Here is a 17,179-nt window from a genome sequence, read left to right as displayed (position 1 = left end):
AGTCATATTTAAAGCATGGGAATCTTTCCTCTCCCTCCTTTCTGTCACTTGTATTTCAGTTGTTCACTTATGTTGTTATGCTCGTCTCAATACCATGTACACTTCACTTCAAAACTATTCACACAGTGGGCTTTACAGATGCATGGCTCTTCTGAATGTATGAAGAAGTGGTCATTGAGTACATGTCGTTCCTCCCCCACTGAATCTGGTCACCCTGTGACAATTTGATACAAAATGTACTCAATTTCCTTTGAATTTCTGTTGCGGATATTCAATTTTTGTAAAGAGACTGCTGCTTTCTGGCGGTTTATTCATTTAATGAATGGTCGAAAATGAATGGCCGTATTCTCTACATGTCAGTGTTTGCAAAGAACTTTGTTCTTAACTGACTCAATGGCCTTATCGATATCAATGACAGGAGGCTGTTTGCACGAACACGAACACGCCCACCCAACCAGGAAGTCGTTTCGAAGTTGCACAGCGATTTCAGGCGAAACGAAACTACGCGAAAACCTGTGAAGCGTTACACAGCACAAACGGAGAATGGCAGAAGCGGCTCCAAATAACCACGAACTTTTTACATGTTCGATTTGTTTGGATCTTCTTAGGGATCCAGTGACTATTCCTTGTGGACACAGTTACTGTATGGGCTGCATTACGAGCTGCTGGGATCAGGAAGATCAGAAGGGAGTCTACAGCTGCCCCCAGTGCAGACAGACGTTCACCCCAAGACCCGTTTTAAGCAAAAATAATATTTTTGCTGAGCTGGTGGAACAGATCAAGAAGACCAGAATCCAAGCTGCTGCTCCTGTTCCATGTAATGCTGGACCTGGAGATGTGGAGTGTGACGTCTGCACTGGGAGAAAACTCAAAGCTGTGAAGTCCTGTCTGGATTGTCTGGTTTCATACTGTGAAACTCACTACAAAGTTCACAATGACATTATCCCTGGGCGAAAACACAAGGTGGTTGATGCCACAGGCCAGCTACAGGAGAGGATCTGCACCCAACATGAGAAGCCTCTGGAGATATTTTGTCGTACGGATCTAAGTTGTGTTTGTTTGCTCTGTCTGGTGGATGAACACAAAGGCCATGACACTGTGTCAGCCTCTGCAGGGAGGAGAGAGAAACAGGTAAGGACAGGAGTTCTCTTGGTGATAGATTGGACTTGTGTGGTAGGACATGGCTATTGGGTTTCCAACTGGAAGGCAGGCTATAGACTCATCCTCTTTAGGTTATTATAGAGCGAGGTAGAGAGAGAATAACGATGACATAAAAACACGCCTGTCTAATGAAGTTGTAAAACCAGATGGTTAACTTCAGACTGTCAGCATTCTCATACAGCAATGAAAACACATAGTCTACATTTAAGAGCTATAACATTTTAAAAACTGTAATCGACAGAACAGAACATCTCCTGTTATATATTAACTGTATCTAGATCATAAATAAACATAAAAGGCCTAAATTCTCATTTAATGTGTTATGTTTGTGAACATTTAGCAAAACTTCTCTTATTTAACAGTAATTTATATTAAGATGGGCACATCATGGTTTCTGCCTACAATATTGCTGCACAGTCCTCTCAGATGAGCCCAGTGATTAGGGTCCTGAAATGGCATTTTGTAGGGTCCTGGGTGGTTGACACTATGACTGAAAGTCATATCAACTGCCTAGAGGTCACAGGTCACTCAGTGAGGGTATAGTTGCAGTAAGGGTGTGTTGGACATCTCTATCAACTCCACAAGAGAAACTATAAATATGATTCAATGAAAATGTACTGCATGAATGGTTCACTGATTTTCTCCACAATGACAAAACTTAGTTTGTGTTTTTCTCAAGCCTTGTAATGAAACAGCGTCTCACCAATAGGCTATTCAGCAACACTACAGATCACCTCAGTCAGCGTCAGTAGCTTAAACAGCTTGTTCTTTCAGGAATGCTATCAGACAATAATAATATTATGATGCCAAAATAACTATTAGTTTTGGATGTGATGTATTCCTTCAACATAGACACACTTGGGGCAGACCCAGAGTAAAATCCAGCAGAGAATCCAGGAGAGAGAGAAGGAGCTGCAGGAGCTGAGGAAGGCGTTGGAGACTCTCAAGGTGAGTACTGACCAGAGGAGAGGAGAGGACAACAGCTGGCTGCTGGAGGAGCCATTTCAGGCTCAATCAGGGCTCTCCTCCAGTCATCCAGACAGGAGTCTGTAATGCTGAGCCACTTCCCAGCTCCTCTGAGCCACACTGTGGGTACCAGGCTGTGTGGAGGAGCTGAGTGAGTGGGCTGCTTTAGATGGACCCCTCCTCTTTGTGTGTCTCCTAACAGAGCTCTGCACAGACAGCAGTGGAGGACAGTGAGAGGATCTTCACTGAGATGATCCGCTCCATTGAGAGAAGGCGCTCTGAGGTGGAAGAGCTGATCAGAGCTCAGGAGAAAGCTGAGGTGAGTCAGGCTGAAGGACTCCTGAAGCGACTGGAGCAGGAGATTGCTGAGCTGAAGAGGAGAGATGGTGAGCTGAAGCAGCTTTTACACACAGAGGATCACATCCATTTCCTCAAGGTAACTGTTGATGATGGATTATTAGTGCACAGAATGTTTGAGGGCATTGATTTATGTTGAATATGTTCCTAGGTGGAAATTTTAATTAAATCTAGATATTGTTGAATTTTCTTCTAGGATCTCTAAGTTTACAGATAAATGCTTATTATTATTATTATAACACAGTCCACTGCATTTGAACAGATACCTTGCCCAATGCAGTTTCAGTGTGTGAAGAAAGTTTTGGTATTCATCACTCAAAACATTTGAACATGACGAAGACATTTTCATTCTTTAGAAAACTACTCAAAATAATTATGGCAATTGTTAGGACAGGTTAGGTCACATGGTAGCAAGAACCCTTACTGACAGGCGGAGTTTGAGTGATGTCATTACATGTGGTTCATTGATAAAGCACATCTGCCCTGACATCATGGCTCACAGTTTGTTTGGAGGCACTTGAGGTGCACAGGTGCCTGCCACTTATGCCTCTTTGGTCAGGCCACATGTAGGTCAAGGCAAACCAGTGGCATTTGAACAACCATTTATGTTGGATTAATTTGGGATTCATAACATCAACCAAAAAACTTCAACTTAGCTGGCTTACTCCGCTAGCAGTTAGCCAGCTTGAGAGAGCTGCCTGGCAGGGAGTTCTCTCTCACACACAGGGATGGATTAACGAACGGGCCTACCGGGCCCAGGCCCAGGGGCCCATGAGCTCAGGGGGCCCCTAGGCCAGAGCCTCTGCGTGAAGTCGCTGTTATGTATCTCTTATTTGTGGTTGAAAAAGTTGTATTTTATTCATTTGCTAATGGCTTTAATTCAGTGTACCTGTGCTGTGTTAGAAAATGCTAGATTACCGCGACAGTGATCATGCATGACTTTTCTGGGTCTGCCAAGGATACCCTATGCTATATAGTCCCTCAAAATGGCAAACCTGTCTCTGTCATGGTTTTCATCATTTTTAGGGGGAAATCGTCAGTAGCAATCTATAACAAAAAGATATGCTTATCGTACATACACTATAGAAACTATTAAAAAACTGATTCAATTAAATGAATAATTTCTTATTTTCTTTGTTATTTTTGTCATGTACAGATATGCAATGATTGCTGGGTAATATGTAGCCTATCTTGTTGTCCAATGTCAAGTCTCTATTTGATCATGTGATGAGACGATACGATATAGCTAGTTTAGGCGCAGAATCTGACAGTCAAGACCTACAAGCAGGCACAGTAGGTTACACCTGCCAAACGACGCCTTTCAAACATAAAAGTGGTGATGCATGATCTGATTTTTCAATGGACAGGATAGCCAGCCCATTTAGCCTCTCCTGCCCCATGCTGCCCCTCAGGTAGGTCTTAATCAGTTTCAATTTGGAAAAGAATCACTCGGCTGTTGCCCTGTCACATGTAATGTCAGAAACAATAGCGGGGCAGTGCACACCTCACCGAAGGTGGATGTTACGGAGTGAACTTTGACCTGTTTACTTTCCCAATACAATAGCCAAAGTATGTAATTCGACCGTAAAATCCAACACGTGCGTGTGCGTGCGTGTTTTGCAGGCGCACAATTATTTTTTTCGCGGGGGGGGGGGGCCTTCAGCATGTCCAGGCCCAGGGGCCCGTGGTTTCTTAATCCGTCCATGCTCACACACACACACACACACATACACCTACATAATCAAACACACACACACTCATCCGCACAAGGTAAGATCCCACTATCATGAAGTTACATCATGTAGGGATAGTGTGTAGTACGTAAGTGAGGCTTTGCTTTAGTTTATGTTGTGAGGAGGGACACAGCTAACATCAGACTAACCCCTAGACAATGCACTTTAGTTGCCAAGACTGTCCGTAATATAATTATTTGGAAGCCACATCCAGATGATGCACGGGTTAGGCTTAGGCTGCATCCAGATACTCATAATGATACATTGAGTTCACATCTCAAACACCAGAGGATAATATCTAATTTTAGAGACTTGTGTGCACTGTAATGGTTGAAGCTTTTAGTTATAATTAACAAAAAAGTTTCCCGATCAACTGTATTTTAACTTACAACTTACTTATACGTGGATGCTTTATTTTGAGAATCTAGCTATTCTGTCTCACTGTCTCTCTTTCGCTCTTCCTCCTCTCTTTCTCTCTATCTCTGTGTTTCTTTATTTAGACTTTCCAGTCGGTCAGTGAGACGCCTGAGTCTAAAGACTTATCCTGCATCTCTGTGAACCAAGGCCTCTCTTTTGAGGCTGTGAAGAAATCTGTCTCCTCACTAAAGACGCAGCTGGAGAATTTCTGCAAGGAGGAAGTCATGAAGATATCTGCATCAGGTAAATCACATTACTCACATATGTTTACATGTAATGACTAACTATACTTTCCCTCTGGATTGTACTAATAAGCTAAATGTGATGGTGAACTTCAGGAACCTGTATTTCTCAATAACACATATTTGTAACATATCCTTTGTATGTCGGTGAAGCTGAGATACTCTACAGGTGTCTCCATGTTTATTTGTCTTAAGAGGGTCTTTAAGGTTGAAGAAGCTGGAGACTCATAATGTACCTCAACAAGAGAACACAAATGTACTGCCATCATAAAAACAGGAGGTTGTTGCAATGTTGACATTTACACCCGTCAGTGTTGTTTCTAATATGATTCTTTCTCTCTCAATAGTGACTGAAGTCCAGGCTATTTTGCCTCCTGAACCTAAAACCAGAGAGGATTTCCTACATTGTGAGTTTGACACAAAAACATTTTATTCAGTTTACTTTATTCCAAATCACAAGTCAAGTTTCAGTATCAATCACATGGTCCTACATGTTTAAGCAGTTCAACATTTTGTTATGGCTGTTATAGTTCATGGGTCGAGGAAACAGTGTCTTTTCCAGTGTCTTCTTCCATTTTCCTAAAATGCCGTTCTAAACGGAAGTTCGGGAGGAGATGTCACGAATTTGCCACACCCCTCTCACATCAATCACCCACACTTCATTTAAACTCAGTTCTCCTCATCAGCACACACACACACACACACACACACACACACACACATACACACACACACTTCATTTAAACTCAGTCCTCCTCACCAGCACACACACACACACACACACACACACACACACACACACACACTTCATTTAAACTCAGTTCTCCTCATCAGCAGTCCCACACACACACACACACACACACACACACACACACACACACACACACACACACACACTTCATTTAAACTCAGTTCTCCTCATCAGCATATAAACAGAAGGTTGATGCAATGTTGACATTTACACCCGTCAGTGTTGTTTCTAATATGATTCTTTCTCTCTCAATAGTGACTGAAGTCCAGGCTATTTTGCCTCCTGAACCTACAACCAGAGAGGATTTTCTACATTGTGAGTTTGACACAAAAACATTTTATTCAGTTTACTTTATTTCAAATCACAAGTCAAGTTTCAGTAGCAATCACATGGTCCTACATGTTTAAGCAGTTCAACATTTTGTTATGGCTGTTATAGTTCATGGGTCGAGGAAACAGTGTCTTTTCCAGTGTCTTCTTCCATTTTCCTAAAATGCCGTTCTAAACGGAAGTTCGGGAGGAGTTGTCACGAATTTGCCACACCCCTCTCACATCAATCACCCAAACTTCATTTAAACTCAGTTCTCCTCATCAGCACACACACTGACACACACACACACACACACACACACACACACTTCATTTAAACGCAGTCCTCCTCACCAGCACACACACACACACACACACTTCATTTAAACTCAGTTCTCCTCATCAGCACACACACCACACACACACACACACACACACACACACACACACACACACACACACTTAATTTAAACTCAGTTCTCCTCATCAGCTGCAGCACTTGCTTTGGCGCTCGCTCTCAACCCACCACCTCCCCTTACACCACCTGTCTCCCCTCACACCACCTGTCTCCCCTTACACCACCTGTCTCCCCTCACACCACCTGTCTCCCCTCACACCACCTGTCTCCCCTCACACCACCTGTCTCCCCTCACACCACCTGTCTCTCCTTACACCACCTGTCTCCCCTTACACCACCTGTCTCCCCTCACACCACCTGTCTCCCCTTACACCACCTGTCTCCCCTCACACCACCTGTCTCCCCTTGCTATAGAATGGGGGGTGCAGGCACGGATTCTACATGACTCCTGTCAGCATAGTTGACTCCTGCACAATCCCTGCAAGGCGTTTTAGGTCTTGGCCAAAGACCAGGCCAGACACACTCTTCTGCGTGCATCTCTTAGGCACATTTGGAACATGAAGTCATGAACTGCCAAAAACTAGGACAATAAACCGGCATTGATATCCAGCTGATATAAAATATGCACTTGTCCTATGTATGTGAGATCTGTAAAGCTATCAGATCAACGGGTAACACCAACACAGACACAATTACACAATACACACACACACACACAATACACACACATAAATGTAGACAATCCTCCATGCAAACATGTAGAGAATCTCACACGACAACACAAATGCATGACAGTGTGGTTGGGGTGAGTATGTGTAGGCTGAGGGATTCTACAAGAAGATCAGGTGGAGAGACTACAGCAGCATCCCACAGCGAGGATAGTCTAGACTAGGAGAGGAGGAAAGAGACATTTGTATTATTCTGTATTTCTCTCTCTCTCACACACACACACACACACACACACACACACACTTTTGGATCAGACATTCACACATGTACACTTGCACAAACTTGTACAGAATCACACACAAAAACAAATCTCACTTATATGTGAAACATTCCCTCACAGAAGAAATCACAGAAATAAATCACATTCCCCACACGCAAAGAATCATATAAAATGACAATAACAACAACAACCACACACACATACATGCACGTATTTACCTAACCCATATAAATACCTTAGTGTGTCCTGTTTTCTCCTCCATCAGACTCCTGTCACTTCACACTGGATCCAAACACAGCACACAAAGACCTCCATCTGTCTGAGGGGGACAGGAGGGTGGAGTGCAGACGTGAGCTCCAGTCATATCCTGATCATCCAGAGAGATTTGATGTGTGGCCTCAGGTGCTGTATAGAGAGGGTGTGTCTGGACGCTGCTACTGGGAGGTTGAGTGGAGTGGGGAGGATGCTGATATAGCAGTCTCATATAAAAGCATCAGCAGGAGAGGAGGGGGTAATGAGTGTGTGTTTGGATATAATGATCAGTCCTGGAGTCTGGACCTCTCCAGCCTCAGCTCCTCTTTCTGGCACAATAATAAACACACTAATCTGCCTCTAGTGGCCAGCTCCAGAATAGGAGTGTATGTGGATCACAGGGCAGGAACTCTGGCCTTCTACAGCATCTCTGACACAATGACCCTCCTGCACAGAGTCCAGACCACATTCACTCACACACTTTACCCTGGGTTTAGGTTTTTTGGTTCTGGATCATCAGTGAAGCTGTTGTGACTGAGATGTACAGATGCTTAATCCAGACTTCATTCACCCAGCCTCTCTACCCTGGGTTTAGGGTTAGACATTAGATCACCAGTGAAGCTGTTGTGACTCGGGTGGAGCGCTGGGGTGACCCCACGTATTGGCAGGTGTACCGCACTGGTGTGGTGGTGGTCTGGGAAAAAAAACAATGCTCTGCAGACGACATCTGAGGCCGAACTTAGAATTTATTTGTAACCCATGATGAATAAAATGCAAATACAAACAGAATGATAGTATAGTTTTTTGTATTAGATTACCTTGATAACGGTTTTTCTTGATATCTTATACACTATAACTGGGCCTGTTAACTAAACATCCCAAACCATGATGCCATCTACCAAAACTATAAACACTATCACCCTGTTTTCACACACGATTCAGATTTGTTGAACTTTTTGTGCAAAACTACACACAAAGCCATTCATACATCACTGGCTGCACCATGTGCTCATTCAGTAAGCACTGGCATTCAATTTCATTAACTCAAGTCATCACATCTCCAACCCAACTAACACACAATTCCCCAGGAGTCAAAAGTGGTCACACACCAATCCGAACCTCAGGATGGGTAGATTAATGGGCCATGGGCCAATCCGAACCTCAGGATAGAGACTAATGGGCCATGGGCCAATCAGAACCTCAGGATAGGTAGATTAATGGGCCATGGGCCAATCAGAACCTCAGGATAGGTAGATTAATGGGCCATGGGCCAATCAGAACCTCAGGATAGGTAGATGAATGGGCCATGGGCCAATCAGAACCTCAGGATGGGTAGATTAATGGGCCATGGGCCAATCAGAACCTCAGGATAGGTAGATGAATGGGCCATGGGCCAATCAGAACCTCAGGATGGGTAGATTAATGGGCCAATCAGAACCTCAGGATAGGTAGATTAATGGGCTAATCAGAACCTCAGGATGGGTAGATTAATGGGCCAATCAGAACCTCAGGATAGGTAGATTAATGGGCCATGGGTCACTTCACTTGTGTTGGAACAATGGATCCACAAAGATCACAAAGTACAACATTTATTTTTTTCATTGGTTTATATTGTTAAATACATGGAGCTGCTGTGTCTGACATATCTAGATACTGTTAGCACATACATCTCACACATGAAATAATTGAACACATCACTCACACTTAAGGATCTAGCAGCTGGGCCTGAGAATCTTTGATCTTGGGGATAACAACAGACTGAAGCCATTCCCCCATCTCTGAACCCCAGCTATTACAATATCTGTACCTCTAGACCTCTGCTGTAACACATGCAGTATCACCACATCAGAAATAAGACATTTTGTGTGAAAGGTTTTGATGAGCTCTGTGTTGCATAACCTCACTCTCCCAAGTGTTTAGTCCCTCTGTTATTGCATACACGTTCTGATATCTGGTTGAGAAAATGTGTTTCTCTGTTTCTTTATTAATACCGTTATAATGAGACCAGTATGTTTTAAAATGTTTCTAGTGCAAAATGGTGAATAAAAAGTAAAAAAAATGGCATTCAACATGCATGAATGTACTCTTTTTCTTGGTGTTTGTGTGTGTGTGTGTGGGGGGGGGGGGCAGTATGAAGAGGTATAAAGCAATCGTTTCTGAGAGCAGCATTTGTGACTGTGAGTGTGTTTGTGAAAGAGGCTGAGATGGAGCAGCTTTCACACACAGGATCACATATTACCTCCAGGTGACATCACTGATTTGAGTAACAGTTCTTGCAGCATTTGAGATTGCTGAGTGTCACTAGATTCAGTACAGCTCCCCCGCCCCCCACATACTTTCAACTTCTATGAAGTCTTTATCTCCTGGCCTTGTTTTCTTTCATATTACTGTAAATGTCCACTAGACGGCGACATTCTCGCTGCAAGCCAAGCTTTAGTACAATTTCCTTTGAATTTCTGTTGTGGAAATTCAGTTTTTGTAAAGAGTGACAATGACATAAAAAACCGCCCGTCTAATGAAGTTGTAAAACCAGATGGTGAACTTCAGACTGTCAGCATTCTCATACAGCAATGAAAACCCATAGCCTAATTCAATTTAAGAGCTATAACATTTTAAAAACTGAAATCAGACAGAACATCTCCTGTTATATATTAACTGTATCTAGATCATAAATAAACATAAAAAGCCTAAATTCCCATTTAATGTGTTATGTTTGTGGACATTTTGTAATACTCTTATTTTACAGTATTTTATATTGAGATGGGCACATCATGGTTTCTGCCTACAATATTGCTGTTTGTTGCTACAATATCCTCTCAGATGAGCCCAGTGATTAGGGGGCTGAAATGGCATTTTGTAGGGTCCTGGGTGGTTGACACTATGACTGAATGACATTTCATGGTTATCAACTGCCTAGAGGTCACAGGTCACTCAGTGAGGGTATAGTTGCAGTAAGGGTGTGTTGGACATTTCTATCAACTCCACAAGAGAAACTATGAATACGAATAAATAAAGTTTTACAAAACTTATTTTGTGGGGCAGACCCAGAGTAAAATCCAGCAGAGAATCCAGGAGAGAGAGAAGGAGCTGAAGGACCTGAGGAAGGCTGTGGAGACTCTCAAGGTGAGTACTGACCAGAGGAGAGGAGGACAACAGCTGGCTGCTGGAGGAGCCATTTCAGGCTCAATCAGGGCTCTCCTCCAGTCAGCCACACAGGGGTCTGTAATGCTGAGCCACTTCCCAGCTCCTCTGAGCCACACTGTGGGTACCAGGCTGTGTGGAGGAGCTGAGTGAGTGGGCTGCTTTAGATGGACCCCTCCTCTTTGTGTGTCTCCTAACAGAGCTCTGCACAGACAGCAGTGGATGACAGTGAGAGGATATTTACTGATGATCCGCTCCATTGAGAGAAGGCACTCTGAGGTGAAAGAGCTGATCAGAGCTCAGGAGAAAGCTGAGGTGAGTCGGGCTGAAGGACTCCTGAAGCGACTGGAGCAGGAGATTGCTGAGCTGAAGAGGAGAGATGCTGAGCTGGATCAGCTTTCACTCACAGAAGATCACATCCATTTGATCAAGGTAACAGAATTTGAAATAAATCATCCATGTGAGTTTAACCCTCCTATTATGTTTGGGGTCAATTTGACCCTTTTCAATGTTTAACGTCTCTAAATAAATGATTGGCATCGTTTTTTTTGCTTCATATTTAATGACTTTTCCTAATCTAATGGGGACAACTGGGTAAACACAAAATTAACATGATGATATGTTTTCAATGTCCTGTACACATGCTTTACGCATAGGTGTTGTTTGGGGTCAATTTGACCCCAGGCTGTTTTAATTGTATAAAATATATAAGAAATATAAACTTTTTTCATCACATTGTTACTATTCTTGATAACAGAAATAGTTTTCTATTCCATATGTTATAGATAACAACAATATGTACTTAGAAATAATATGAAGCCATAAAACACCAGAAGGATATCTCTTTCCAATTTTAAGTCAATCAGTGAGATTCGATGGTGATCTGCATATTTCTCCATAGTAGCGTAACATGTATTCTGGATGTAAAAGGGGGGTGGGTGGGGGTATTGTTTTATTTTTAAGGGCTATTTAGGTAGTCAACAAACAAACCTAAAGTACCTGACACATAAACTTGGGTAAAAAAAAATATTATAATAATTTTTTGGAGATTTAAATTGCTGGGGTCAAATTGACCCCAAGCATAATAGATGTGAGTCAAATTTGAACATAATAGGAGGGTTAAGAGAGGAAAAATGTATATTTTCTAGATTAATTGAATGTCTTAATGTTTGTAACATATCCACATATCTAAACACATGAGTGCATACACACTAAACCACTTGAATTTACCCATCATGTCTGCAGCCTTTGGGGAAACACAGACCTGGCTGAATATTCAGGAGGTCTGCCTCAACCTTTATGTGTTTCTCTCTGTAGAAGTTCCCGTCAATCAGAGACTCTCCTCGCTCTGAAGACTTACCCACATGACCTTCAACCAATCAGAGACTCTCCTCGCTCTGAAGACTTACCCACATGACCTTCAACCAATCAGAGACTCTCCTCGCTCTGAAGACTTACCCACATGACCTTCAACCAATCAGAGACTCTCCTCGCTCTGAAGACTTACCCACATGACGTTCAACCAATCAGAGACTCTCCTCGCTCTAACGACTTACCCAGCATGACCTTCACCCAAAGCTTCTCTTTTGAGGCTGTGAAGGAATATGTGTCAGCCTATTGGGACTAAGTGGATAGTTAAGTGTGTTACCAGCTTGCTGTGTATATTGTGTGACGTGCCTTTTGATTGCTGTGCGCTTAAAATGTATGATGCTCGTGTGTTCACTATTTCACTGTGTGATCTTCCATTTACGTGCACTGTGTGAATCGCATAGAACACTATCCCTACACCGACTTCCCATTAGGACTAGCAAATTACTAAATCACTTTCACCTGGACTCATTACCTGGACAATTACGTACCAACCTATCAACGGGATCGAGGGGTAAAGTGGAGGACTATAAAGGGAGGGAGCTACAAACATACTGGGTGCCCGGCGGGGACCAGGAGACGGGTCGAACGAACGGACGGACGGACGGACGGACGGACGGACGGACGGACGGACGGACGGACGGACGAAAGAAAGAAAGAAAGAAAGAAAGAAAGAAAGAAAACGAACGGAAGAAACGGACTGCCACGGAGAGAAGCAGCGGAGCGCACGCCATCGTACCGGAGAACTCCGGTTGTTGGCTGCTCAATGCTCATTACTCCCTGAGCTAAGGGACGTAAGCCTTCTTTTATCTTTGTGTGTTCCATTTATACTGTATACGTGGCCTGCGCAGTGTTGATCCCTTGCCTGTTTACCCGAGGACTGCTGGTTCCGGAATGGAAGAAAACTCCACTGATGTACCGGTGCAACCAAGCGAAGCCACCGACGTGAATGACTCAACATTCACCATACCCAACATAAAGAGAAGTCGGGGAGGCCGCGACTGACGTCACTGGGGATCCCCGGTGATAGGAATTATTTCTATATCCCAAATGTATCGGAGACTCAGTCAGATTGTGATGAAAAACCAAGTCCAGGTTTATTCTTTCAGTGGCGCGCACCAGAGGAGGACAGAGAGATAGATTTCACTGAGTGTGTTCCACCTAAATCTCTTTCACTGACTGTCTCTTGAAAATCACAGTCTTTTAAACTTCTGGGAAAGCAAAGGATGGGTGGATACCTAAATGCTAATTAGTATCTGTTTCTAGTCAAAGGGGGGGGGGAGCTGTGAAGGCTCTCTCACACCTCATGTAGGCCGGGAACAGAATACACATGAGAAACTTAGAATAATAATACTACAATGACCAGTAGGTCAGATATATTGAATTATTGCCTATGGGATATATCTATTAAACTGATTATCAAATGTCGGTCCCTTCATTGGGGAATCCCAACAAAGTGAGGGTGCAGCAGCCGCGACGTTACATTGACCTAGCTTCACCGAACAGATCACGGCTGGATTTACCGCGATTGGTCTACTGTCAACCGAGGGCTGGTGACTGGACTATCTGGTGGAGATGGCTTGGATTTTTAAGATGCTTTTAACCCTTAAATTATAGTCCATGTTTTTATACAAAATAAAGTATATTTTTATACAGCTCCCTTGTGGTACTTCTGTGTCCTGGGCATTCCAAAAAATCTAAAGAGGCGGCCATACGGCTGACATATGTCTCTGCAGTGAAGGTGCAGCTGGAGGAGAAACTGGATGACATCTTCAGGCAGGAAGTAGTCAGGATATCTGCAGCAGGTGGATACAAATGTAGAACTGACTCAATGATGAATTACTTATTTCAAGGATCCCACTTCATTTTGATGTATTTTTCATTTTGATGTATCTCTCAACAGTGACGGATATTCAGATAATTCAGTCTTTAGAATGTGAGTCTCTCGCTCTCTTTCTTTCTGTCTGTCTCTCTCTCTCTCTCTCTCTCTCTCTCTCTCTCTCTGTCACACACACACACACACACACACACACACACACACACACACACACACACACACACACAGAATCATTAGTTATAACACTGATCAGGTTTGTTGCCCTCTGAGTTCTAGTTTGCTGAAGCCATCTGATGAAATAAGTCATGACATGTACATGGACGTGCCAAAAAAAGGTTTTCAGCTCCTCTGGAGTGGTTTTTAAGCTCCAGAGATGAGCACCTCCCGCTGGTTTGTGTGCTCTGACATCTTTTGAAAAACCTGGTCATCTATGTATTGTTCAAAGTAGTCAGAGGGCCTCCAGTCTTGGTGGTTGTGGCCAGCATTATCCAGAAATGTACCATGTATACATAAATCATGTACCAATCAACAGGGTCAATACTTTACCAAATACATTTCTAACTGACTCTGTGTTTGTGTGTGTGTGTGTGTGTGTGTGTTTCTGTGTTTCTGTGTTTCTCAGTTTCTGTGTGTCTTCAGATCCCTAGCTTACAAATTGCTTCTTATCCTCAATGGTTTGCCATTCACATATTTCCAGTCAGGAATGACCCAGTGTTCTATTTCCATTGTCTTTAACATTCTCTTTATTTCTAGTGGTGCTGGATCAACTGATGTTATATCCACTGAAGTATATTATTATTATACAAATAAACTTCATAACCATAAGCACTTGGGCACTGCTCTTGGGTGTTTTACTGGTACCATCCCTCTCTCCCCTCCTTTTCATAGATGTTTCAGCTAAAGATGCCATCCTGGGCATTTTTGCTAGCACTGTAATAACTAATAATGTCATTGCTATTGTGAAGAAGGAGAAGCTCAAGGATGTAGCAGCAGGTGCCACATGGATGGTGAAGAACCGCCTGGATAATAAGCACAACACAAAATCCCCAGATGTCATCCTGAAAGAGGCAGAGCTACTGGTTGGCCAGAAGATGCCATATAACCTCCTCACCAACAACTGTGAGCATTTTGTTACCAATCTGCGCTATGACAAACCAGAATCCAGGCAGGTGAGAACAAACTGAGACTCTCACAATGGATCTGAACAGCCTGAACAAGGTGTGTGATCTGAGCATTGCCTAACCATGCCATGTGTGTGTCTTCCTTCCTAGGTCTATGATGTAGCGACAAGTGGCCTGGTGGTTGTGCCCTTGATTTTGCTTTCCTCCCCTCTTGGGTTTATTGGGGGCGGCAGTGGTGCAGGAGGTAAAGAAGTCGGTTAATAATCAGAAGGTTGCTAGTTCGATTCCCTGTCGAAGTGTCCTTGAGCAAGGCACTGAACCCCTAATTGCTCCTGATGTGCAGTGTGCCATCAGTGTAAATGTAAAATGTGTATACATTGTAAGTCGCACATATGTAATTCGCTTTGGATAAAAGCGTCTGCTAAATGTAAATTTATTGTGAGTGTTCTTGCCTCTGTGTGGAGGAACAGGGACAGTTCATAAAACTGACAGATGACTTTGATGGTTTCACTCTGATGCACTTACTAGGAAGGAAATGTTAATGTTAAGAAAGAAATGTTAATGTTAAGAAAATTATGTTATTTACTAACTGAAAAATTAATCTGTGGTAGCTTCGAAGTGCATTGAACTCTAAATTTGAAATTTTTAAAGGACTTACTCATATGTGGTGAACTGACTAAAGAGTATAAAGTAAGACAAATTAATACATAATAAATAATCATACTGATGTAAACATGGTCTGTGTGTCCTTCATATTTATACACTGCCTGTGTGTCCTTCATCATATTTATACACTGCCTGTGTCTCCTTCATCATATTTCTGAGATAAGGAAAGCAATACAGCAGAGAAAACCGATACAATAATGTAACTGTTGCCACTATATTACTTTACTTTACAGGTCATCATACTGCTCCCATACTGAGAACGTTAAAAAATAAAAGATATATTATGTTTTTTCATATGTAAACATGAACCTAAGTTTATCATAGGCCTTTTGAATCTGGGTTTTTATGTTTTTATTTTTTTATGTTATGTGTAGTACTTATTGTGTTTGTATGTTTTTATGTTCACTGTATGCACCTACACACCAGAACAAATTCCAGGTAGGTGTAAACCTACTTGGCAATAAATACTATTCTGATTCTGATTCTGATTCTGATATTTTGTAAAGGTTTTCCAATGAAGTATATTTTACCTGAGTGAAGTTGGCCCCCCGTATCATTCAAAATATTAAAATAGCACTGCTGTTCGTTTGTGCTGGTTTGTGCCGTAAAAAATATCGTTTATGCTATTACATTTTCTGGCCTGTGACGTCACTCAGCCCCCCGTCCACTTTCAAATCTCATCAAAATAGTCCCAATCGTTTGTGCTGGTTTGTGCTGTTAAAATAAATATTTGTGCTATTATGGTTTTAAAGTTATTAACGTTTTATTTTTCACACGCGTGACATCACCAGCCCCCCGTCCACGTCCAAATCTCATCAAAATAGTCTCTATCGTTTGTGCTACACTCTCATGAATGTTTTTGCTACTCTTTTGTGTAGAACACAACATGAGGTTCCATGTTCTGTTTTTCAGGTGCTGTGGAAACCCCCTTGGACAGGTCATCATACTGCTCCCATGCCGAGAACGCTAAAAAATAAAAGATTTATTCTATTTTTTCATATGTAAACATGAACCTAAGTTTAACATAGGCCTATTGAATCTGGGACAAGCAGCCTAAAGCTTAGGCCTATAATTATTGCCTATAAACACAGAGATCAAATTTATAAAATAAAATAAACATCAGTGGCATTCATTTCTTATGCCTCTCTTTCTGCACATCGCAGGCTCTTCATCAGGCGCTCCATCTGTGGTCAGTCCCACAAGTTTTTCCCAAGGCAGCCCCATTTAATTTACACATTTGGATACTTCCTCAAAGAGATATTTCCCTGTAGTTGTGCCATGCATTTATTTAAATCCCGACGGCAGACGACAGGTTGTGGCGATGTCAAGCGCTCCTCAGCTGGAAAGAAAGATGGTGGGGTTTGCAGCTGACTTTATAGAGAAGTTATGCTGACGTCACACAGACGCATATAGGCAGGTAGCATTGGGTAGGCCTAGAACAATCAATTATTTTAACAACACAAACGATATAGACTATTTTGATGAGATTTGGACGTGGACGGGGGGCTGGTGACGTCACGCTTGGGCAAAATAAAGCTTAAAAACTATAGTT

The 17,179-nt window shown here is 42.5% G+C and overlaps 1 protein-coding gene across 1 annotated transcript; it reads left to right on the top strand.

The window, feature by feature from the left end:
- The first annotated feature begins 400 nt into the window (after positions 1–400).
- On the top strand, positions 401–8,194 carry LOC116221154 (tripartite motif-containing protein 16-like). Its single transcript, XM_031571040.2, has 6 exons — positions 401–1,131; positions 2,014–2,109; positions 2,330–2,563; positions 4,718–4,877; positions 5,224–5,283; positions 7,508–8,194. The coding sequence occupies exons 1-6, from the start codon at positions 544–546 to the stop codon at positions 8,026–8,028; spliced, it is 1,659 nt and encodes a 552-aa protein (XP_031426900.1). The 5' UTR covers positions 401–543; the 3' UTR covers positions 8,029–8,194.
- The last annotated feature ends 8,985 nt before the right edge of the window (positions 8,195–17,179 follow it).

This window comes from Clupea harengus, chromosome 7 (assembly GCF_900700415.2).
Source record: "Clupea harengus chromosome 7, Ch_v2.0.2, whole genome shotgun sequence".
Classification (NCBI taxonomy): domain Eukaryota; kingdom Metazoa; phylum Chordata; class Actinopteri; order Clupeiformes; family Clupeidae; genus Clupea; species Clupea harengus.
This window is presented reverse-complemented; position numbering and strand designations above follow the sequence as displayed.